At 46.0% G+C, this 24,850-nt stretch overlaps 1 protein-coding gene across 1 annotated transcript in view; it reads right to left on the bottom strand.

Moving 5' to 3' along the window:
* Window positions 1-24,850, bottom strand: part of LOC147440510 (DUF21 domain-containing protein At4g14240-like) — a 92,784-nt gene that overhangs the window by 32,345 nt on the left and 35,589 nt on the right. Inside the window, exons 3-8 of the mRNA XM_086530224.1 lie at window positions 23,441-23,517; window positions 23,276-23,359; window positions 23,084-23,197; window positions 22,864-22,950; window positions 22,664-22,735; window positions 22,495-22,562 (exon numbers count right to left, since the gene is read on the bottom strand). Coding sequence (XP_086386350.1) covers window positions 22,495-22,562; window positions 22,664-22,735; window positions 22,864-22,950; window positions 23,084-23,197; window positions 23,276-23,359; window positions 23,441-23,517 — 502 coding nt within the window. The remainder of the gene's footprint in view (window positions 1-22,494; window positions 22,563-22,663; window positions 22,736-22,863; window positions 22,951-23,083; window positions 23,198-23,275; window positions 23,360-23,440; window positions 23,518-24,850) is intronic.

Raw genomic sequence — 24,850 nt, 5'->3', positions numbered from 1 at the left:
CCGGGGTTGCTAAGGCGCATGAACAAAGACGGGATGGCGAGGCTAGGATTACGCGGCTGAGGCGGGATGGGGAGGTTGGGGTTAGGTGACGCTCCAGCCTGCAACCTTCGTGCCTAGGGCTAGGGTTTGCGTTCGGTTGCAAGGGAGCTCCTCTCTCTCTCTCTCTCTCTCTCTCCTCTCTCTCTCTCTTCTCTCCTCTCTCTCTCTCTCTCTCTCTCTCTCTCTCTCTCTCTCTCTCTCTCTCTGGCCTGCACCCGCTCGCCCTGCACCCCCCTCGCCCTCCTAACCCTCGCCCCTCGCCTGCCCTGCACCCGCGCGCCCTCGTCTTGGCCTACACCCCTCGCCCCTGCACCAGCTCGCCCTGCACCCCCTCGCCCCTCACCTCTCGCACCTCCCCCCCTATCCCTCGCCCCCCGCCCCCTAGCCCTCGCCCCTCGTCCTATCTCCTTCCCCCCCCCCCCCCCCCCCCCCCCCCCCCTTTTCCTCGTTTTTTTCCCCTTTCCTTTTTCCTCGTCCTCGACCTCGCCTCTCGCCCTCTATCCTGCCCTCGCCTGCTTTAAGGTCGCCCTCGCCCATGGCATTAAAACACAAATCAATTGGAAATTGCATGGCATTGCTTGGCTCTGCTTTGCTTTAATTTGATTAGATTTGATTTTCCCTGCGGAAAGCACTGCCCACCGAAAAATCACAAAAATCAGAAAGGTCGATTCTCCTACAGGTGCTAGAACAGGAGCAGACCAGGACATTGGACGCGAGGCCCCCCATTATTTTGGTTTTAAGGCTGACGCCCGCAGTGGGCTGTGGTTGTACCTCTACCCGCAATGGAATGCTTGATGCGGATGTATGCTTGATGCGGGAGACAATGTATGCATAGTGTGGATGCATATATATGCTTAGTGGCTCTTTTTCAGACAGTGATTAAGCATGAGGAAGCTGAGTGATAAAGCCGACCCCCTAGAGAATGCCATTCAAAAGTGCAAAGAGGAAATGACAGAGACTACTACCAAAATGAACCGCAATCTATTGGGCACAATAAAAATGCTGGAAGGACGCGTCTTGATCCAAGAAAGCAAGATAAACGCATTGGAAGACCGAGTGACGACTCAGGACAGAGATTGTGTCACTCAAGAAAGATCTCGCAGAAGCACGATCAAGCAGCACACTGGAAGAGGGCGAACTGCGACCCTCAGTAATCGAAGAAATCAACACTATCAAGGAGCAAGTACGGGCCATCAAAGAGGGAGAAGAGCAACACAAAGAGATGACGACTTCTTGGGTGGATGTTCTTACCAAAACTCAGCAGAAGGCGGAGGAAGCCGAGAAATGGATCGAGGTGGCCAAGAAAGGAAAAGGCAAAGAGATAACGTCCACGTCCACACCCACTATCATTAATCAGACACTAGAGGAGGAGCAAAGAAGACGTGTGCGCGCTTTACATGTGAGAATTTGCGGTCTTAAAGACAAAGGCAATGTGGACGAAGAGGTGAAAGAACTCATGGCCTTGATGGGGATTCATGAGCCAACGCACACAAGAGCTTGGAGAGTAGGTAACATAAAGAAAAATGGAAGCAGTGGGGAAACATCGAAAGAAAGGGCACTCATCCTCTGTTTTCCCTCCATGGAAGCGAAAAAGTCCTTCTTGAAGAACAGGCCAACTCTTAAAGAGACGGGCATTTTTCTCGGGGATGATCTTACCCTCTCGCAGATCGCTCATATGCAGGAAGTAATGCCGGAGATTAGAGCACCAAGGGGAAAAGGCAAGATTGCCTTTTACCAAGATGGAAGAGTAGTAATACTGGACCGATGCACCACATGACGGTGCGAGACTTAGGGGACCACACTCAAAGTGGCTGCCTGGAACTGTAATGGATCCATGCGTCTTGATGTGGGTGCTTTTGAGGATAGCTTCACTGGAAGAGACATCGTCTTCTACTCTGAGACACACCAGGCCCCTGGGCAATCCATGCCTCACATTAGTGGATATAGATGGGATACAGCCTACAGACAGGAGACACGCTCAGAACACAAAGGACGGGGCTCGGGGGGTGTGGCAGTGTTATTTAGAGAGGACTTGCAGCCATTGATACATATAGCCCGTAGGGATGAGCAGGCTAGGTACATGTGGGTGAGATTGAAAGCAGAGTCAGGCAAATATCTCTACATTGCTATTTGTTACTTTCCCCCGAGTACATCGGGCTATGCATCACCAAGAGGACAGTCCCCCTTTTCTATTTTGGATGATGACATATGGGAGTTCTCTAGAGATGGTGACATTATCATTCTAGGGGACTTCAATGCTAGGACTGCCCATCACCAGACAGTGTTTTATGATACTTCAGAGGAGATGATGAGAGAGCTAGATGTTGTAGAGACGGGCCTGTCCAAACTATCACACGATGCAGAATATACGGAGTATGGACGACACCTGATAGACATGCGCACCGCAAATGGACTGGCCATCTTGAATGGCCTACAGAGGTTTCCTGCTTCGGGAGGTTTCACATGCTTCCCACACAGACATGGAGCCAGCACAGTGGACTATGTCATGGCACAACCAAGCCTCATCTCTAGTATTGTTGGGGTGAAGCAGGGCTGCCCGCTCTCTCCTACTCTATTTGGTATGTATGTAGATGAGGTTTCTGACTACATTGAGAGAGATGGTGATAGAGTTGCACAGCTGGCGAGGACATGGATTCCACTATTGTTATATGTTGATGATATTGTTTTGATCTCTGACTCTCCGGAGGGGATGCAACGTCACCTGGATGCTTTGCATAGGTTTGCCCAAGAAAGTGGTTTGTCCGTCAACCTTGGTAAAACCAAGGTCATGGTATTTAATACCACCCCACAGTGCATCAGGAGGTCAGCGCCCGCTTTCACATACGGACAGGAGAAGGTGGAGTATACAGATGCTTACACTTACCTTGGAGTGGTTTTCAGTGGGCCAGCATTTTCACTGAGGAGGGCAGCAGAGACTCGATTGACCAGAGCCCATGCAACATTGGGTAAATTGGAAAGGATGTGTTCACAGGTCCAGTTTCAGGAGCCTCGGACGAAGCTCTGGCTCTTTGACACTTTGGTGGCTTCTGTATTGCTCTATGGAGCTGAGATTTGGGGACCTTCACTGGACCAACACGGAGGACAGGCCGAAGTGATGGATGGGGGGACATGGAGAAGCCTCTGGTCTCTATGATCTCGCGGCTCATTAGGGCCAAGACTTCAGTACCACATGCTATTATACGAGCAGAGCTAGCTGCCTCCCCACTGGTGGTTGAGGCGCTCACAAGATCGGTCTCCTTCATACACCGCATGTGGGAACTCCCCAGAGACAGATATGCACGCCTTGCACTTGAGTCCTCTCGATAGTTAGCCGTGCAGGGAGATACAACATGCTAGTATGGGGAGATGACGTCATGGTTTCAGGCGCATGGGTTCAGCATAGACAGATTGCCTCCTTTCCAGTACTCACTGGATGCGCCCTCTCTGACTCTTACACAGTCCGAGATCACCAGGCTCATTCGCCAGGACTTGACCCAGCTAGACACCAAGAGGACATGGATACAGCCAGTAAAGGAGCTAGGCACGAAGATGGCTTTCTACAGAGAGCATCTCCTCCACCTTACGGAGGATGGTTTTGTGATGAGGCCCAGATACATGGACACTCACCTGTCTCATGGGGTGTGATGTGCTATTGGCCAGATACGCACATCTTCACACCAGCTGCGGATTGAGACTGGGAGATACAGCGGAGTACCAGCAGAGGCCAAGACATGCCCCCTGTGTGACATCGAGCCTGAGACAGAGTTGCACTACACATGCCACTGCCCCGTCTACTACGAGATACGAGGCCGCTTCCACTGCTTGTTCAGAGAGGGCTTTGGACCATTCTCTAGAGTCATGCGGTACGAGGATCAGAGATGCCTGGGTTTGTTTTTGCTCGAGCTTCGCAGACACAGAGAGAGCCTGATGAGAGGAAAGATTAGCCAGTCTCAGAGACAGATCACAGACTTCTTTAGAGCTGCCACTGGACACCCGGAGGAGTTACTACCACAGCAGAGCTCGTCGCTTTACACTAGAGGCATACTGATCGAACAAGCGACTGAGTTGGGGAGATCCAGACGCCCAGGACTGCGGAGGACTACACAACATCGGCAGCATCAAAGGATCCAGGTCACCTTGGCTCGACATGCACAACGCCCGGTCAGACTACTGACCATGGAGGAGATTGATGAGATCCGCCAACGACCGATGCTGGATCTCCTATGATCTACCTATCCCAGCTAGCTGTTTTAGCTGCTTAGTCCACACCCAGCAGTCTAGGATTCCATATATTTTATTTTGTCATTTTGTCATCTTGTTACTCTGACTTTGTATCAGATCCACCACATTGTAACTTTCTGGTCTCATAGGTCACTTTGGCCTTTTGAAGACGTTAATATAACATTTCATTTCATTTCATTTTGTGTGTGTGTGTGTGTGTGTGTGTGTGTGCGCATGCGAGCGCGCACATGTAACCTCTAACTATGTAAGATGCTAAAGGAAGCTTATCTCACTAAACACATCCTACATTCTCATCCTTAGCTGATCTATGTTTTTGGAGGCCCCTCTCCTAGCATATTTGGTGGGCTGACCTCAATGTTTGTGCTAGTGGAGGACAGCATGTGTATAGATCCTCAACAATTGGCCCTTCACTTAGTGCGATGGGCAACACAGCATTTCCTTCTAATTTCTCCCTCAGGACAGCCCATTCGGTGGGCATCAAGTGAAGATTCAAAGCCTTTCTTTCTTAATGCCAGGAGGGGGATCAACATTTGCGAACGACAAAACAGAAGGATGCAGTTTCCAAAGAATGCTATAGCTCCTCGCCAACATCCACTTGTGATGTATGCTCTAGTCCTTCTCTTCTTTTAAGTGTTTCCTCTTCCGTCTCACAAAGGATTCTTAACTTGGAAGTGTTGCTTAGCTCATCTTTCATGGCCCTTTGTTGTGATTAGGCTTGTGCTCAAAGGCGTTTGCTACATATATGAATCCTTGTAGCTTACATAAAATGCTTCGAGCTGGTGGTAAGCTAGTTGTTGGACTTTCTGTATGCTCACACCAGTCCTTTCTGCCTTTAATGACTAGTTTCGCCTTAATTGCCTTTAAATGGTGTTGTTTGGACCATCATGTTGCAACACTTTGATGCTCACCAAAGCTTTCTACTACTCTTGCATTGTCAAAGCACCAACAGCCTTTTACATCTGTTGGAGGGAAATGTTAAAGGCTCACCTTGCAAATAAATTGTACTTCTAACTTTTCGCGTTTTGCTCACATGTGTACTAGTCCTTGGATACGGGTTGCGCACATGTACACCCTTGCATGAGCCCACATCTTTATAAGGTGCCTCCTAGGCCTTGCCTCCTTTTTGCATCTGTTGGAGGGGAATGTGTCCTTGGATGTGGGTTGCGCACCTGTACACCCTAGCATGAGCCCACATTTTTAAAAAGTGACTCCCAGGCCTTGCCTCTTGTTTATTACATATCAGCATTTTTGGTGCCTTTTAATGTAGTCCTTTGTGTATTTGGGCACTTTTCTCCCCCAAGAAAACCAATGCACCTATGGACCTTGTTTATTGTTTGTTTTGTTTTAGGAGTCGGGTTGGGCACTCCCAGTCGTTCCCCTCATACACCAAAAAAGTGCACAAGAAGAATGACCAAGACTATGCACCCAGGCTCCTAGGGCAAACGCTTTTGTCACTAGTTTCCTTTGGACTACGTGAGGCTTTGCTTCCCCAAGAGGCCAGAATTATCTAGACTCTTAGGGCAGTGCCCTTGAGAAATCCATCTTGCTGACTAGTTATGGGCGTGACAGCAACCAAGTACCTCTGTTTAGAGGCCCAAGTACTGAGGGACTTGCTTCGGTCTTCCCTTCGGAGTTTCCTCCTTCAGGTAACTTATCGCTCACCACGCTAAACTGCCCTTGTAACCCGACGGTTTTTCCCTAGGAAATGCCATACCTGCTTGGAAGGGTGTCGGCTCACAGGTGGTGTCCACTGAGATTGTTGGTGTCTCCCTTTACACCTCCCAACCCCTTTTTGGCGAGGTTGACCCCCCGCGGGGGCAAGGCACTTGGGCGCTCTTGTAGCTCATTTGGCTTCGCTTGGGGAGAATGACGTCATTTGGCTTCTCTTGGGGAGAATGACGTCATTTCCCTCGAAAGGGATCGGATTATAGAATAAAAGCATAGGAAGGAGGGCATTATCCCTCCATCCGCCTATGCAGAGCACCCAAGTACCGAGGTACAACCTCACCGAGGAACTTCGCCACAGGCACGTGCTCTGCTGTTCCATTCCTCAAGTGCGGATCACGGCGTACCAAGAAGGGCAGCCGCTTCCCGTGAGCCTCCCCACCAAGGAGGATAACGGTCCTTTTTTCAAGGTCCAACGGCGGGTCGATATCGTTGAAGGTGGAGTTGAATCAATTTAGCCAGCGCCCCCTAGAATCATCGATCGTCGAACAAGACACCAGCAAATGCGAAAGCGAACGACCCTCTAACTGGGAGCACAACGAGCAAATATTGTGTCTGCGCCTCCAACTATCTGCCAGTTTGAGTCCGCCTACTCTCGCGAGAGCCAGCACTCTCTCCTCCTTCCTATTCACGACAGAGCTCTTATTGAGCTGCAGTAAGTATCCAGGTGTTTGTTCGAAGCAGGCCGTCTTATATGGCTCCAACACCAGGCACGAATGCCTCTCGTCCCACTTGTCCCATGCGTGGTAGCGGACTGAGCGAAAGTCAGCCACTGGGATATACTTATTCATCCAATTCTAGGTTCTTGTCGTCCAAGTCCACTTCTTGAACGGTTGGTTCTTAGGCTTCTTGTTTACCAAGGAGCCTATCCAGGTGGATGAAACCGAGCGGTACTTGTCAAAAGCCCTTGCCATAACAAATCACTCGGTACACGCACGCCTTAAAAACAGTTAGTCGAGATCAGATGGGGATGGCTCGGTTTGCCAGCAGGTGCTGGCATGCGAATAGGCTTTTCCTACCCTTGTCCGCTCGCTCCTTGACAATGTGTTCAATGGAGAAGGTAGAGTCTACATCGATGCCAAGGTTCTTGTACATTTCACCTACTACAACCATCTCGCCTCCAAGAAGAAAGATCCTCATAGAGAGATCCTGCACGTCCCCGTGGGACACCGTCACCATGCATTTGTCAATTCCAAAGGTCATGCCCCAGGTCTTGGCCCATTCAATTACCTTGTCAAGCCTCATCTATAGGCTTTCAGGAGAGTGAGCAAGCAGAACCAGGTCGTCGGCAAAAAGGAGTCCTTTAATTCTCTTGAGGAAGTTGAGTACTTCCAGGCACCATGTTTCCCCATCTGCATCCAAAATATCATTTATATATATGTTAAATAGACAGGGCGATCCCGGGCATCCTTGGCGGACTCCCCGCTGCACCGGAATCGAATCCAACCGACAGTTGCTCCATGTGTCAGACTTTAACAGAGGTGGACCTGTAGAGCGCTTGGAAAAATCTAAGCGCTCGACCTTGCAGGCCAGCGACAGCGAGCTTCAAGAACAACGCCTCCTGCGATACTGGGTCATATGCCTTCTTGAAATCAATGTAGGCCCGCATAGGTTGGTTTCCCTTCCTTATGACGGAGTTTCACGATCTCCTTCAGGCATGCAACTTGCCCTATGCATTCCTCTTTAGCACGAAATCCTACTTGGCCGAGATTGAAGAAATTCCTCTTCTCAAGTATCTTAATGATTTGCCTAATCATGACCGTGGTGAGGATTTTTACGATAACCGAGATTAAAGCGATCCTGCGATAGTTATCAGTGTTGGTCAAATCTCCCTTGTTGGGGATTGACACAATCAATGCGTCGCTAGCGCCGGCCAGGATATCTCCAATGCTATAAATACTTTTAATAATGTACAAGTAAGCCTTGCCCATTTGCATTCATAGTTTACCCGGATCCGCTCGTACACGCCTATCTTTCACAAGCAGCTTAAAGAATTTGGGTGGTAAACCATCTCCACCCGCTGCCTTGTGTCTCTTCAATCGCCGATTGGCATCCTGTACTTGTACCAGTTCAACAGGTCACAGACCTCAGGCATACCAAGCCACATACGCACAAGTTTGGCATACCATGCAAGCGGATCCTTGCTAGTGCCGTCCAATATCCGCAAAAACCTTCGATTAATGACCCTCCCATACTTGTAATTGCCTCTCTGGCTCCGTCACTAGCTCCACATTGCGTTCAAAGGTTGATTGGCAATAGTTCCTTGCCCCTTCCCAACTATTTTCTTGAGGTGGGTGAAGCATTTCTTCATTTTTCCCTCCCTCACGAGCTCATTCCCTTTCTCCACGAAGCGCTCGATAAAGGAGTACGAGCGGAAGTGCGACGCGAGAGAGAGTGCGAGAAGAAGAGCACGACGATATGGTGAACTCGCTCTTCTGTAATGTGTAGAGCATAGTGAGTTCTTATTAGGTTTTTACAAAAGAATATGCGTACATACCTGGCGACCCGCCCACTTACTTGGGCGACCACATTGGGCTTTATACCCCAACAACCTCCCACTTAAAGTCCAATGTGGTACTTTAAGTGTGAGAGAAGCTAATATACAAGAGATGTAGAGAAGTGATGTACTACCCTACACCTAACTGCTTGCGAAAATGCGCAAAGCTCTCTGAGGGAAGTCCTTTTGTAAGTAGATCAGCAGGATTTTCTGTGGTGTGAACTTTGACAAGCTGAAGTTGCTTATCCTCGAGCATTTCCCTGATGAAATGATACTTCACATCCACATGCTTTGTCTTTGAGTGATAAACTGGATTGCGAGCCAATTGTATAGCACTTTGACTATCACAATATAACACAGGCATCTCTTCTTTGATTCCCAAATCTGTTACTAGTCGATTAAGCCAAATTGATTCTTTGCATGCCTCTGATGCTGCAACATATTCAGCCTCTGTAGTAGACTGAGTAACACAATCTTGTAATCTAGAACGCCATGATACTACTCCACCAGCCAATGTAAAGACATACCCTGACGTAGACCTTCGGTTGTCTAAGTCACCTGCATAATCTGAGTCTGTAAAACCCTTTACACTTAGCTCCTGACTCCCATAGCATATACGCATACTCTTTGTAGCTTTCAGGTATCTCAATATTCCTTTCACTGCCTCCCAATGTTTCTTGCCTGGGTTTGACATGTATCGACTTACTACTCCCACTGCAAATGCAATGTCTGGGCGAGTAGCAATCATTGCATACATCAAACTACCCACTGCTCTTTGTAGCTTTCAGGTATCTCAATATTCCTTTCACTGCCTCCCAATGTTTCTTGCCTGGGTTTGACATGTATCGACTTACTACTCCCACTGCAAATGCAATGTCTGGGCGAGTAGCAATCATTGCATACATCAAACTACCCACTGCAGACGCATATGGAATCTTATCCATTTCAGCCTGTTCTTACTCAGACACAGGACAATCTTGTTTGCTAAGTTTCACATATGGTGGCAATGGAACACTCAGTGCCTTTCCCTTCTCCATATTGAAACGTTGCAAAACCTTGTCAATATACTCTGTTTGAGATAACCAAATCAACTTCTTTGATCTGTCTCTCTCAATGCGCATACCAAGTATATGACTTGCCTCACCCATGTCTTTCATGTGAAACGATTTTTCCATCTTTGACTTCAAAGCTGAAATTTCTTCCAAGTGCTTGCCAGCAATCAACATGTCATCCACATACAAAATAAGGATCAGCCAACTACCATCCTTAGCCTTCTTTGTATATAGACAGTGATCGAACTCACTACGTTTGTAGCCTTGAGAAATCATAAACTTGTGGAATTTATGGTACCATGCCCTCGGTGATTGTTTTAAGCCATAAAGACTCTTTAACAACTGGCATACCCAATCTTCCTTGCCTTTCTCAACAAACCCTTCTGGCTGCTGAATGTAAATTTCCACATCTAAATCACCATGCAAGAACGTTGTCTTGACATCCATTTGGTGCAACACCAAATCTAATATGGCAACCAATGCAAGAAAGCATCTCAATGTAGTCATCTTGACCACTGGAGAGAAGACTTCATCAAAGTCAATGCCTTGTTCTTGCTTAAAGCCCTTGGCAACAAGCCTTGCTTTGTACTTTGGCTGACTATCATGAGCGGTGATCTTATACCTGTAAACCCATTTACAAGGTAGAGCCTTTTTGCCCCGTGGTAATTTAACTAGCTTCCATGTCTGGTTTTTATGCAGAGCTGTCATCTCTGACTGCATGGCCAATTGCCAATTCCCGGAGTCCTTCATTTGCACTGCTTCCTTGTAACATGAAGGCTCATTGCAATCAGTCAACATGACATAGTTCATAGATGGAACAAACCTATCAGGAGATCGCGTGACACGTCCAGATCTACGCACAATAGGTGGCTCAGGCTCAGCCACAACCTGTGGTTCCACTCTATCCTGTCCTTGCTCCTCTTGAGCCCTGACATTTTGTCTTGCACGTGCAGGTCCATCTTCTTGGAAGACAACTCTTCTAATCTCCTCAACCCTCTCTGGTTTAGAATGATATTTGGATTCATTAAAGTGAACATCATTGTTGCGGACAACCTTTCTGGATTCGGGATCCCAAAGTCTATACCCCATCTCACCAAAATTACCATAGCCTAGAAAGATGCACTTTCTACTCTTTGGCTCAAGTTTGTTCCTAAATTCCTTTGGAACGTGAGTATATGCCTCACAGCCAAAGACTCTGAGATGCTTGTATGAGGGCATTTTGCCTGACCATACCATCTCTGGCACTGAATCCTTCTGCAAAACCTTGCTAGGAGATCTATTTACAAGATGAACAGTTGTTGATACAGCTTCAGCCCAAAACCCATTGGCAGCTGTGCATTAGACAACATACTTCTGACCTTCTCTTGTATGGTCCTATTCATCCTCTCAACAACACCATTTTGAGGAGGATTGTAAGGAGCAGTAAGTTCACGTTTTATACCTTTTGACTCACAAAAGTCCTGAAAGGCCTTTGAAACATACTCTCCACCATTGTCAGTGCGTAAGCATTTAAGCTTCTTGCCACTCTGATTCTCCACAAGTGTCACAAACGTTTTGAAAACACTAAACGCTTCATCCTTGTGCTTGAGAAAGTAAACCCATACTTTCCTCGAGTAATCATCTATAAATGTCATAAAGTAAGAAGCTCCCCCTAGAGATAGGTTAGGCATAGGTTCACACAATCACTATGAACAAGTGCCAACTGTGTATCTCTTCTACTGCTTCTATGCTTGTGGCTGTTGTGTTTGCTTACCATATAGACAATGCTCACAGAATTAAAAATCATTAAATGAAAAGCCAGGCAAATAACCAGAACGAGACAAGATTTCCATTCCCTTCTTGGACATATGTCCTAACCGGCTATGCCACAAAGAAACGTTCGGCTACTCGGTTACATTGATTACATTTTTAGAGACATTTGATACATAAATCATGTAAAGTCCTCCAGACTTTACTCCATGTGCTACTGTCATAGAACCCTTGGATATCTTCCACATGTTCTGTCCAAAAGTGGTGACATAGCCAGCATCATCAGGTAAACCTGTGCTGATCAAGCTCTTTGTAATTGCGGGAACATGTCTCACATTCTTCAGCGTGAAAGAAGATCCATTCTGAAACTTCAATTGAACATCTCCAACACCTAAGATCTCACATGTCTGCCCATTGCCTAGCCGAACATGATCTTTAGTGGTCACATAAGAGGTAAACCACTCCTTGTTTGGAGACACATGAAGTGATGCCCCTGAGTCTATAATCCAGTCACTCAGTGCATTTCCATCAGATGCTGTAAGAAGAGCTGAGTCCATTGTATTCTTCAAGAAGTAGATGTCTCCTGACACTAGACTGTCATCCTCTGCAACAGTGTTTGTCACATTTATTTCTTGGATCTTCACTGAGAACTTGTTCTTCTCACCATGGTCTTTAGCTTTCTCTTTGCCTTTTTCTGCTTTCCATTCTCTGCAGTCTCTTTTCATGTGACCCTTCTTGCCACAATGGTAGCATTCTATGTCACTCTTGCCTTTAGCACTGCGGGACTTGCTACGAGACTGATTCCTCTTTCCACCTTTGTACTTTTCTTTGGTCCTTCCCCTGACAACTAAGGCTGTTCCTTTGCCTTTGTCCATTGTCTTTCTATTGGTTTCTTCAGTAAGCAGACTTCCTTCTACACCGGCTATGTTCAAACCATCTGGAGGTGCAGAATTACTCAAAGCTGTGCGAAAAGTGTCCCAACTTTCCGGCAATGTGATCAACACGAACATAGCTCTAACAGGTTCATCAAACTTGACACCTTGAGCTGACAACTGACTGTAGATTGTGTTGAATTCATTCAGATGATTGGACATAAGTGTCCCTTCTTTCGTCTTCAAGTCAACAAGCTTCTTAAGCCAGTATACCTGTGAAGCTGCACTCTGCTTCTCATAAAGATCACTCAGCTTTAACCATGCTTGATAAGCCGACATCTCGTCTGCTATATTGAAGTAAACGCTTTCTGCCAAAGTCAGCATAATGGTAGAAAGTGCCAATTCATCCATTTCGCTCCATTCATCTTCGTCCATATCTTCTGGTTTTATCCCTTTGAGCTTTATAGATTTTATCTGCTTCTTTTGTACCAACACGTGCCAAATCTGCTTCTTCCACAATGGGAAATTGGTTCCATCCAGCTTCTTCATATTGTAAAGAGCAGTGTCCTGTGATCCAGCCATAGCTACGCTTCACAATGGTTTACTTTCCTGAAAAAAATTCGGCAGAGTTTCCCCTGTAAACTGACCTCTGAACCAATATCAACCTGTCAAATGAACCAAAAAAGCTTCAAATTCTGCATAAATTTCGGCAGAGTCTCCTTTGTAAAATGGCTCTGGTGTACTCAAAAACAGACCAAAAAACAGCTCAAAAAACACTGTCTCTCTGACACTGTAAGCTACGGGTAAACCTGTCCTGCACCTGTACTGTCTCTGATTGTCCTGTCACTGTCCTGTAAGCATAGACTGCGACAATGCCTCAACGGCAGTAAAGCAAAGATGCAATCCCAACTGTCTAACTCACAGTCAATACATCCTAGCTGCCTATCTAAGGGTGCTCGAGGGATCGCTCCAAGACCTGTATCACCGAAAGGATCTCAACATTCGAGAATCCCCCAGCTCAATAAAACCTCACTCGACCCTCAACAAAGGCTGCAGTAAATCTGATAGTACATAGACTTCCCACAAAGTCATACATCCACAAATTTCCCATTGTATGCTGTAACCGCTGCGGCGGTTGTTTGCTGCGTGACTCACAACCAGCAAACCCTCAACAGACATACATCATCTCTGACAATACATCCCATGTGGAAGTACCTGCAATGTCAGGATGAAATCTGGAATATCAAGCAACAAACACAAGCTACCCGATGAACTAGTGGATGTCGCCTACAGTCTGTGTAGATGCACCCGTGTCGTATGTGACACGCCTCCAAGAACTGTGAGCCGTGCTTCGATGTGTAGACAGCCACAAATCAACACTCTGGGAGTGTCGATATCCTCAACACCTGCAGTCGTAGGCCGAAAACCCCAAATTTACAGAGTCCGATCTGCACCCGTCGAGACCACGTAGTCAAAAATGGCCTGCGCAGACCTTTGTCGAAGCCGAACGGTGGCCGAGATGACCTCAGAATGAAATTCTGAGAACACAAAAACCCTTCGGGGGGTCCCACAGGATTTGGGGCCGTGTCTTCGCCTGTCGACTTTCACTCCAATCTGAGCTAGTGACTCTAGCCTCTTGCAGTGCTGCCCCGAGCCTCGATCTGAGCTCTGATACCAGTTGAAGGAGTACGAGCGGAAGTGCGACGCGAGAGAGAGTGCGAGAAGAAGAGCACGACGATATGGTGAACTCGCTTTACTGTAATGTGTAGAGCATAGTGAGTTCTTATTAGGTTTTTACAAAAGAATATGCGTACATACCTGGCGGCCCGCCCACTTACCTGGGCGACCACATTGGGCTTTATACCCCAACACTCGAAGGATCTTTTATTACCATCTCTAATAGCGGCCTTCGCGCGTAGTGCAATTGCCTTGTACTCTCTAACCGCTTGCCGGCCAGCCCTAGTGTTCGCAGATTTGTTCCTCACCTTATTCCAAGCTTTTCGGCATGCATTAATGAGTCTCTGAGTCCGAGGTTCCAGTCGACAACCTGACCTTGGCCTCGACAGGGGCTTCGTGGCAAGAGCCCCAGCCTCTTTGGCTATGGAAGACTGAAGTAGCAATGGAAATAAACTTGTCATCGCATTGTTGGGTCGCACGTCCGTCCTCATTCTCGAGGTGAAGCTGGGTGTTCCATCAATTGTCATCGAGTAACAGCCTGCAATTCACTTCCATTTTGCATGCATCCAATTTGGGTACGGACGGCGTAGTACTTGTGGCTCCTACTCCCGAGTCCACACAGTGTAGGCTGCACACTAGTGGCCAATGATCTGACAAGTCTATCCCCCTCTGTACTGAATTGTTCAGAAGTTGTCTCGAGGCGGACTCATTCACAATAAAGTGATCAATGTCCAGTATGCTTTCATTGTCGTGGTTATGATCAACATACTGCGTTTCTGGTTCCATAACATACTACGTTTTTGGTTCCATTGTCTCTATTGCACTCTGAAATAATCTTCATTTAACAAGCAAGACTAGCATGAGTGCAATCTCTTCACGAAAGCTTTGTATGAGATAACCAGGAGAGGAGAACCTCTCAAGAGGCATTTCAGCAATCTACATGGTGCAAACCTTCAACAGTGAAACCACCTAATCATTGAGTAACAAAACAGCATATTCACAATTTTGCGAGTCCACCACCTGCCCACATCTTCCCTGTCAGCTAAAATGCACAACCTAGTGCCCCATTGCTCAATTTTCTTTGGGATGCAGTTCTAAGAAATTTCCATCATGCTCGATGATCTAAACCAGCCTCTCTAACCTAGCTTCTTCCCAAATATTTTGATTATACATCGTGTTCATTTTCTATGGACAAACTCATTGCTCTAGTGCAAAGAGAAACTTAAAGTGTTCGCTTCTGCACTACATCAACTTGTTTTCTCTAGTTAAAGTAATCTTTTGCCATCAGGTTTAGACCCTGAACATGTTTCCTAAGTGATAGACTCGGAACATGTTAACACAGTGAAGCCCTGCCAAACTTTAAATACACAACAAAATTTTGAGACATCCTCTGGAACATATGGGAAGACGGGGGGCGTTTTTTTTCTGGGGTGGGGGGAGAAGAGAAATGAAATGATATATTAAAGTCTTGAAGAGGCCAAAATGGCCTTTGAGACGAAATTGTTACAAAATGGTGAACCTGATACTATGTCTGGGTACAAAAAAGAGATACTAAAATGAAACTAGAGTGCTACTAGCTGGAACAGTGTGGTGTGGGGTATGTGTGATCACTGATACAATGAGTACAAGAGGGTGATAGAATGGGTCATGAGTCTATCCTCATCTGTACTCTGGATGGGGAGAGAGAGAGAGAGAGAGAGAGAGAGAGAGAGGTGACAGACCCTGGCTGTGTTAGCACAGTAAAGCCTTGGCAATATTAGATCTACAGAACAGCGTTCTGAGACATCCTCTGTAATATATCGGAAAGAGGGGGGGGGGGGGGGGGAGGCAAGAAAGAGAGAGAGAGAGAGAGAGAGAGAGAGAGAGAGAGAGAGATGAAATGAAATGAAATGTTATATTAACGTCTTCAAAAGGCCAAAATGACCTATGAGACCAATCTGTTACAAAATACTGAATCTAATACCATGTCTGGGTACAAAAGAACTAGAACAAAGAATCTCGTAGTCACAAGGGACACCTCCCAAGGAGTGGGAACGGGGGACGGGGGACGGGGCTCAAATGGATTTTTAGTGTGTAAAAGAGGGCGGGACGGCAAGTGGGGACGGGAAGCCCAAAAACGGGCGTCCCCTGTGACTATGACAAAGATACTACTACTAGAATCCATCCTCATCTGCACTCTGAATGTCGAGAGAGTATGACTCGAATCCTCTGCTATAGTCTTCATCGATGAGAGTGCCATTAGTGGTCGAATGAGTGTGGGCCAAGCTCTGCAGTGATGACTGCTCCTCCGGCTGTCCCATATCTAGTGAAAAGAAATATGTAATCTGTCTCTGGGACTGTCTCTCTCTATCTCTCCCTAGTTAAGTGTCTATATATCTTTGTAACTCAAGTAGATATAGCCCAAGACATCTCTGATCCTCATAACTCATGACCCTAGAGAAAGGACCGAAACCCTCTTTGAATAAGCAGTGGAAACGGCCCCATATTTCATAGTACATTGTGCAACGACATATGTAATGTAGCTCTGTCTTTGGCTCTAGCTGGCATCAGCGGCATATCCTCCTGCCTGTTGGTATCTTTGAATCTACCAATCTCAATCTCCAGCTGATGTGAGGATGTGCGTATCTGACCAATGGCACACCGCAAACCACGAGGCATATGTGTGTCCAAATAGCTCGGTCGAATCACAAACCCATCTCCTGTGAGGTGGAGAAGGTGCTCTCTATAGAAAGCCATCTTCATGCCCAACTCCTGTGGCGGCTCTATCCATGTCCTCTTGGTATCCAACTGGATCAGGTCCTGATGAATGAATTTAGTAATCTCCACCCGTGTAAGAGACATCGAGGGTGCCTAAAGAGAGTATTGGAAAGGGGGCAGCCTGTCCATGGTGAAGCCATGCGTCTGAAACCATGATGTCATTTGTGCATACCAGCATGAAGTGTCTCCTTGAAGAGCTAACTGTCTGGAAAGCTCAAGGGCCAGTCTAACATATCTGTCTCTAGTAGTATCCCACAAGCTGTGCACAAAGGAGACTGATCTGGTAAGCGCCTCAATCTCCATAGGAGGGGCAGCTAGCTCTGCTCAAATGATAGCATGGGGTACGGAGGCCTTGGCTCTGATCAGTCGAGAGATCATAGATACCAAGGGCCTCTCCATACGTCTCCAACCATCCTGGCCTACAGAAGGTCCCAATATATGCACCCCATACAACATAGCTGAGGCTACTAAAGTATCAAAGAGCTATAACTTTGTCCGATGTTCCTGGAACTGAACCTGCGAACACATCCTCTCCAAGCCTCCCAAGGCCGCAAAAGCTCTAGTCAGTCTAGTCTCTACTGCTCTCCCCAAAGAGAACCTCGGCCCAGTGAAGGCAACCCCAAGGTAAGTGTATGCATCTGTATACTCTACAATCTCCTGACCATATGTGAAAGTCGGTCCTGATCTCCTAATCCATTGTGGTGTGGTGTTAAACACCATAACCTTGGTTTTACCAAGGTTTATAGACAATCCACTATCCTCTGCAAAACTATGTAATGCATCCAACTGTCGCTGCATACCCTCTGGTGAGTCAAAGATCAACACAATATCATCAACATATAGCAACAATGGGATCCACGTCCCTGCCAGCTGGGCACCTCTATCTCCCTCTCTGTCAATGTAATCAGAAACCTCATCAACATACATACCAAATAGAGTAGGAGACAATGGGCAACCCTGTTTCACCCCAATGGTGGAGTGAACTAAATCAGATATCCCCTCTAGAGAGCGTACATTTCCCATCACTGATTTGTATAGAGCCATAATCCCCCAAATCAACACTATGGGCACCCCCATCTCCTGCAGTCTGTGCATCAATCGAGCTCTCGGTACCATGTCAAATGCTTTACGGAAATCCACAAAGCTACAATAAATCCGTCTCCCATGTGACCTGCCCTCCTCAATGATGGCTCTGAGTGTCAGAATATGGTCAAGAGTGGAGAAACCCCTCCTGAAACCGGCCTGGCCCTTTGCTCGTACACCCTCACCCTTTGCCCAATTACTCAACTGCTGCTCAAGAATGGATGCATACAATCGTGCCAATGTGTGCCCAATCATAATAGTGTGGTAATTCCCAGGGTCTCTAGGATCACCTGCTTTGAAGATAGGCACAATAGTAGACAACCTCCAAGTCTCAAGTAACCCCTCACACATGGCACGATTGAACAACACTACAAGAACCTCTACCAGCATATCTCTAGCATGTATAAAGTGCTCTGCTACTAGACCACCATGATCATATGCCCTGTTGGTCCTCATTCTGTCAATGGCTCTCTTTACCATCTCAGTGGTAAAAATGGTGCTGGTAGGTGGGCATGGCTCTGTAAGATTTGGTGCAACCGGTCCGAGGGGCGGTAGGCTTTGGCTTTCACCCGAAATTCTCTACTTTACTTTAGACACACACACACACACACACACACACACACACACACAGAAAGAGAGAGAGAGAGAGAGAGAGAGAGAGAGAGAGAGAGAGAGTACTTTGCAAAAGGAACCTGCGACGGGAATTAACACTTAAGTACACACACGGCTCGGAAGCTAGAATGCTCCGAGCAAACGTCGACAACCCGTAGGCCCCAAAATTGGCGCCCCTTTCGGTATTTCTTTATTCTTTAAGAGGGTAGATTACAAAGTAGTCGTGGGAATTCTTTACCTGTATCCAGCTAGATACCGCCTGTTTTGGAAAAATTTCGGCAACATAACAACCCCAAAACTTGCCCGAAACCAATTCCCCTGCTGGAACTCACTTCCACTAGCATAAACCCTTTGATCCAGCCCAAAAACAGTAAATTTAGCTCGCTGTATTTACTGGTTTTTGCCCTGTTTTCAGCCCTAAACAGTCCCCAAACTACCCTCTAGCAATGGGGCACTATTCTCAAGGGTTCTGGCAACCGTATGGCTGAAAAACAATCAAAATACAACGCATAATCAGCGCTGAAATCGCATCTGTACGGTGAGGTTATCACCCTCACCGGTGTCTGCTTTTGGAGCAACAGTTAGCTACTCCTGTTCCTGCTCAGAGAGGCTCTTACCTCAGCAAAAACGCATGTAACCACACAGATGCACATGAGTCAAATGAAGAGCCCTCTTGTGGGGCATCACATTACTGCACGTAGGGGGGGGAGAGAGCAGCCTGTAGTGTGTAGGTCATCACTCCTAGCACCACACTATACATAGAGTGGAAAGCATGCACTCCATAGCTCTTAACTTGTGACAGTATGCAAAATGAGGCCTCTCAGCTACAAAAATCAGCACTACCTTCTCTTGCATGAGGAAAGTCCACAGAAATGTGCCACTTTGCGCATTGATAAGCAATTTCCCGTTTCGGGGTTGCCGCCTAAAGATCTCCTGACTCGTTGTCCAATTGACTTTATGGCAGAGTTGTAAAAGTTCCCCCTTGTCATTCCAGAGGTAATGACGCGAACAGATTTCATGGCCCAAAATAGCAATTCCCTAATTTTTAGGAGATGCTTCCGTTGGGCTCCCACTGGTCTTCTAACCATCTATCCCCATTGGGACCGCATCCAAAAATGCAATGTGGCCCAACTGTCGAGTACTTTCCTTTGGTGACCCCACCTTGCCTTTAAGCCTTTATCGAGTTCACTTCCTAGTATCCACCAACTTGCTAAGTGCGACGGGGGGACCTACATGATCTTGAACTGAGCCTAGACATCCTCTTACTATACGAATTCCAATGCCAACCAACTTCCCGTCTGCGGGTGAAACTACCGTTCACATTGGCCATACAATGTCCGACCATTTGCAACTTCAAAAAGAGGGTCTCAAATATAAAACAAAAATCATTGGAAAGAAACCAACAACTAAGGTTAGCAATTGCCACGTCCTCGTGACATAGTTAACAGTTGCCACATCCTCGTGACATCTACAAGGGGGTCCTATCCAGGAACCGTCTATAACGATGACGCATATTGGTTCCACGCATCAGGAGAAGTGATCACTCGGGGAGGGGAGTACTCATGAAAGAATCGCCATGCCTCTCCTGAGTCTCTACTCAAGAACAACTGATACAAGTCTCTAGGCCAAGTAAGCTCGTTTCTTCCGTCGCACAAGGTGTCGGGAAGCAATTTGAGATTGTCTGTAAGTGATGACTCCTAAAAGAAGATGCCTCTGATGCTGGGCTCTCATCTCTCTGCACTCCTCAACATACCAACAATTTTGGGACATGCTCCCAGAATGTCGCCGCCGACCCACGCCTCCGACCCAGCTGAGTGTGTGGGTATGCCTCTGATGCTACACCATGCAGTGTCTCAGTCAGTAAAGTGGTCCACTCCTCCACTGAGAGGCCAGGACCAGTTGTGCATAGATGGCTATAGATCTCCTCTATATAAACCGAGTCAGTCTCTTGTGTAAATGTATAACGGGTATGTGACCTGCCTCCTGATGTCTAAGTTGTATTATACTGAAATGAAACAGACAATGTCAAAAGAGCATGATCCACTGCTAAGCCTGCTGGTCTGGCTCCCACTATGAAATCCTGAATACAAGGAATAAAGCTCCGCTATGCCATAACATAGTTCACTATACTGGCCCTGTGTCTGTGTGAAAAGCATGTGAAACCGGCTGCTCCAGGAAATCGCTATAAGCCATTAAGTATGGCTAATCCATGTGTAGTTGTCATCTTTGTGAGGTATCTCCCATACTCCATCTACTCTCTGTCATGTGATCATTTGTCAAGCCCCAACTCACCCACATCCAGCTCTCTAAGCATCTCATCTGAAGTGTCGTAGAAGATTGTCTAAGAGTTGTTCGTTCAAGCATTGAAGTCCCCTAGGAGGATGATATCACCATCCCTAGAAAACTCCTGTATATCATCATCTAGTATAGAGAAAGGCGATTGTCCTCTGGATACAGCATATACTGACGAACTGGAGAGAAGTGACATATGGCAATGTATAGAAATCGGTCCGTGTCAGCTCTCAGCCTCACCCACATGTATCTAGCATGATCATCTCTCCGTACAAGATGTAGTAGTGGCTGTAACTCCTCCCTAAATAGCATTGCTACTCCTCCTGAACCTATACTCCCATGCTCATGTCTCGCAACTGTCCTGTGGGCTGTCTCCCATCTGTATCCCACCACATGTGGCGTAAGCTGTCCAGGGGCCTGATGAGTCTCTGGGAAGAAAACAATGTCCCTGTCTCTAAAATTGTCCTCAAAGGCAACAACGTCCAACCTCATAGATCCACAAGTAGCCATCTTGAGTGTGGTCCCATAGGTCTCACACCGTCATGTAGAGCGCCGCTCTACAATCACCACCTTACCATCTCTGTAAAAGGCCATCTTTCCCTTCTCTTTTGCCGCTCTAATCTCTCACATTACCTCTCTCATATGCGCAAGCTATGAGAGAGTGAGATCGTCGCCGAGGAAAATACATGTCTTCTTGAGAGTATGCCTCTTTCTCAAGAATTCCTTCTCTTCCAAGGAGGGGAAGCGTAGTATGACAGCTCTCCCTTTTGAAGATTCTCCCTGGCCACTCTTCTTGCCCACTCTCCATGCCTTTGTGTGTGAAGGCTTGTCCACCCCCATCATGGATGTGAGGATTGCGACCTCTTTTTCCACATTGTTTATGTCCTTGAGGCCGGTTACCCTCACATGTAGAGCCCATATCCTCCTCCTTTGTTCCTCTTCGAGGGTCATGTTAATAAGAGTGGGTGTACAAGGAGCTTCCTCACCTTTCCCTTTCTTGGCAACCTCAATCCATTTTTCTGCCTCCTCTATTGTCTTTTGTGTTGCGGAGATGACCGCGGCCCATGACTTCTTCTCCTCATCTTCCTTGATAACCCGTATTTCTTCTCTCATGATATTCAATTCTTCCATCATGGATGGCTGAATTTCGCCTTCTTCGAGCCGCCCACTTTTTGCACGTAGATTTCGAATGATGGATCTTGGATGACCACTTTCTCCTCGAGCGAAGCGATCCTCTTACGCATGCCATCTCTTTCTTCGGTCCATCTTTGAAAAATAGTACTCCTCTTCTTTCTCTACTCTTCCACTTTGTTTCTCCATTCTCTCATTTCCTTCTCTATTGCCAACATCCTCTACCTTGTCCGCATGAAAGAGGCTTTGTGGACGGCCGGCGAGGGATACGTCTTCTTACACGTGGGGAAGTCGTTGGCACTTCTTCGATGGTTCCCGCGAGAGAGAGAGAGAGAGAGAGAGAGAGAGAGAGAGAGAGAGAGAGAGAGACTTAAAACAGTAATAAAATACAAGAAACCCTTAAAAAAAGCAAGAAACGCTTGTGAAATCTTAAAAGAACAACATAACACAGATTTGAAACCCTTAAAACAGCAAAAAACAGTGGTGAAACCCTAAACAACAGTAAGAAACAGTCACAAAACCCTAAAAAACAGCAAAAACAGTGACGAAACCTAAAAATTAAAAAAAAAAGTTTCGAAACCCCAAAAACAACAAAAAAAACAATTGCAAAACCCTAAAAATAGCAAAGAAACAGTGATGAAACCCTAAAAACAGCCAAAAAGCAATTTTGAAACCCTAAAAACAGAAAAGAAGAAGTGACGAAACCCTAAAAACAATGAGAGACCCATGAGAGAGAGAGAGAGAGAGAGAGAGAGAGAGAGATCACCAATCTAGTTTTGAGTCAACATCCAACGAAAAAGTTGATTCAATAGGTGTCATTGCCTCTGCAACAGCCTACTTGCAGAATATATAAACATAAACAAGAAATCAATTCACCACGTTGAGAAATGCAGAGAAAGGCAACCAATAATAGAACCAAAGAAAGTATAACATACCTTCAAGGTTAAGTCAAGCGCACCACTTATTATGGTGGTCTCGTCATGTGTAAGCTCACCTCCTTTACCTTCCTAACATGTAAGTCCTTGAAAAGTTTACTCTCTCATCCTTATAGAGGTTTCATTGCAGTCAAGCCAAAAACTAAACATACCTCCTTTCCATGAATGGAAACAAGAGCTTAGCCAAAAACTAAACATACCTCCTTTCCATGGATGGAAACAAGAGCTTTCAATTGAGCTCTCCGAAACAACCCAGCATCATTGTGGCCCAATATCAAATCCAATAGCTGAAAATCAAAAGCCAATCCTTTTAGAATGTAGCTATCATGAGCAGCTACTCCTTTTTTGAAAACCTTAAATACTTGGCTATATCTTAAGGGGAAAACTATAAGGTCAACTCCTAAATTCACAAGACTCAACCTTTCCAACGGGGTATGAGACTGGAAAACAAATAATCATCAATATCCGGACCAACCAAGCTAAATTAGCTCCAATAGCTAGCCCATATCTAGAGCATATAGCCTGTGGAATAATCTGCAAAGGGAAATAACCATGAACGACATTAATCATATGTCAATAACTTTCATCACATAGAAAAAGCTCCATCCATACCTCGCCAAATATCAAGACAAATGTAACCGACAAAATAATTGCTACTACTGGATTAAAAATTTCATCCAAGAATAAAGGAAGGGCCTGCAAAATTCAGTATGAGAAGTCAACAACATACTCCAATATTTTGGTATTGAAAGCTGACAACTAAGAAGAGATACTGACCTCCATTGCAATAGCATTGCATAGGAGAAGTGTCACCAAAAGCTGATGTTGCTTCTTAACTACCGGAAATATGACCGCTGCATATAGTAACCAAAAAAACAAAAAATTAATTATAAAGACACCTGTGGAAGAATCTCGGAAAGACAAACGACACGCAAGATAGACTCATGGTAAACCGCTATTCCATCAGGCATGATATTCAACCTAGCACTAAACACAAGCCTAATCAATCAAAAGCACCCAATGTTGGAGAAGCCATGTGGAGCTTTTTTTCCAAAGAACACACTGTAAGCCTGACAATTATACGGCCACATGCACATGGGCTACAATGACCAAAGCAACCCGTTGTCGGGGGATTAAGGGTTCGAAGGCGAGCCAGGATAGCACCGGGCTACTAGCTGTGGGAAAAGAGAGGAGAAGAAGAAGCACCACACCGTACAATAGACCAATAGTTGCTTTGAAATAAGATTATGTATGAAAACAGATGGATTTGCTGACATGTATCGACTAACAACTCCCACTGCATAAGCAATGTCGGGACGAGTGGCAACCATAGCATACATAAGAGAACCACAAGCTGATGCATAAGGAATTCCCTTCATTGCTTCCAATGCCACCTCATCCTTTGGGCAATCTGCTTTGCTAAGCTTAGTGTATGGAGGTAAAGGTACTCCAAGAGGCTTAGCATCACCCGTATTAAATCTGTCAAGTACTTTTGCAATGTACTTTTCTTGAGATAAAACCAGCAATTTCAGCTTTCTATCTCTTTTAATATGCATGCCCAAAATATGCTCTGCATCACCCAAATCCTTCATAGCAAATGTTGAATTTAGCTTACGCTTCAAAGCATCGAGACTAGTCTTATGTTTCCCGGCAAAGTAGCATGTCATCAACATAGAGAACAAGTATAATGGGGTTACCATCTTCATCCCTTTTCGTATGCAAACAATGATCTGCATGGCTGCGTCTAAGCCTTGAGACAGCATCGAGGTGTCAAACTTCTTATACCACTGCCGTGATGATTGTCTCAAACCATACAGAGCCCTTTTCAGTTTGCATACTAGTTCCTCGCGTGTAGGAACTACAAAACCCTCATGTTGTTTCATGTATATGTCCTCCTCAATATCACCATGCAAAAACGATGGCTTTACATCCATTTGGTTCAATTCCAAATCAAGAACTACAACGAGAGCAAAAAGGACATGTAACATTGTAAGCTTTACAACAAGGAAAAAGATTTCTTAAAAATCAATTCCTTCTATCCTTTTGCAACCAATCTTGCCTTGTACTTGGGTTTTTTATCCACGACACCCATTTGTTAGGAAGAGCCTTTCTTCCTTTAGGCAATGGCATAAGATCCCAAGTATCATTTGCATACAAAGATTACATTTCCTCTTGCATTGCAAGCTG

The sequence above is a fragment of the Adiantum capillus-veneris genome, chromosome 15, assembly GCF_014529385.1.
Source record: "Adiantum capillus-veneris isolate H3 chromosome 15, ASM1452938v2, whole genome shotgun sequence".
Taxonomy (NCBI): domain Eukaryota; kingdom Viridiplantae; phylum Streptophyta; class Polypodiopsida; order Polypodiales; family Pteridaceae; genus Adiantum; species Adiantum capillus-veneris.
The sequence above is the reverse complement of the archived record's forward strand: the minus strand, read 5'-3'. Positions and strand labels throughout refer to the sequence as shown.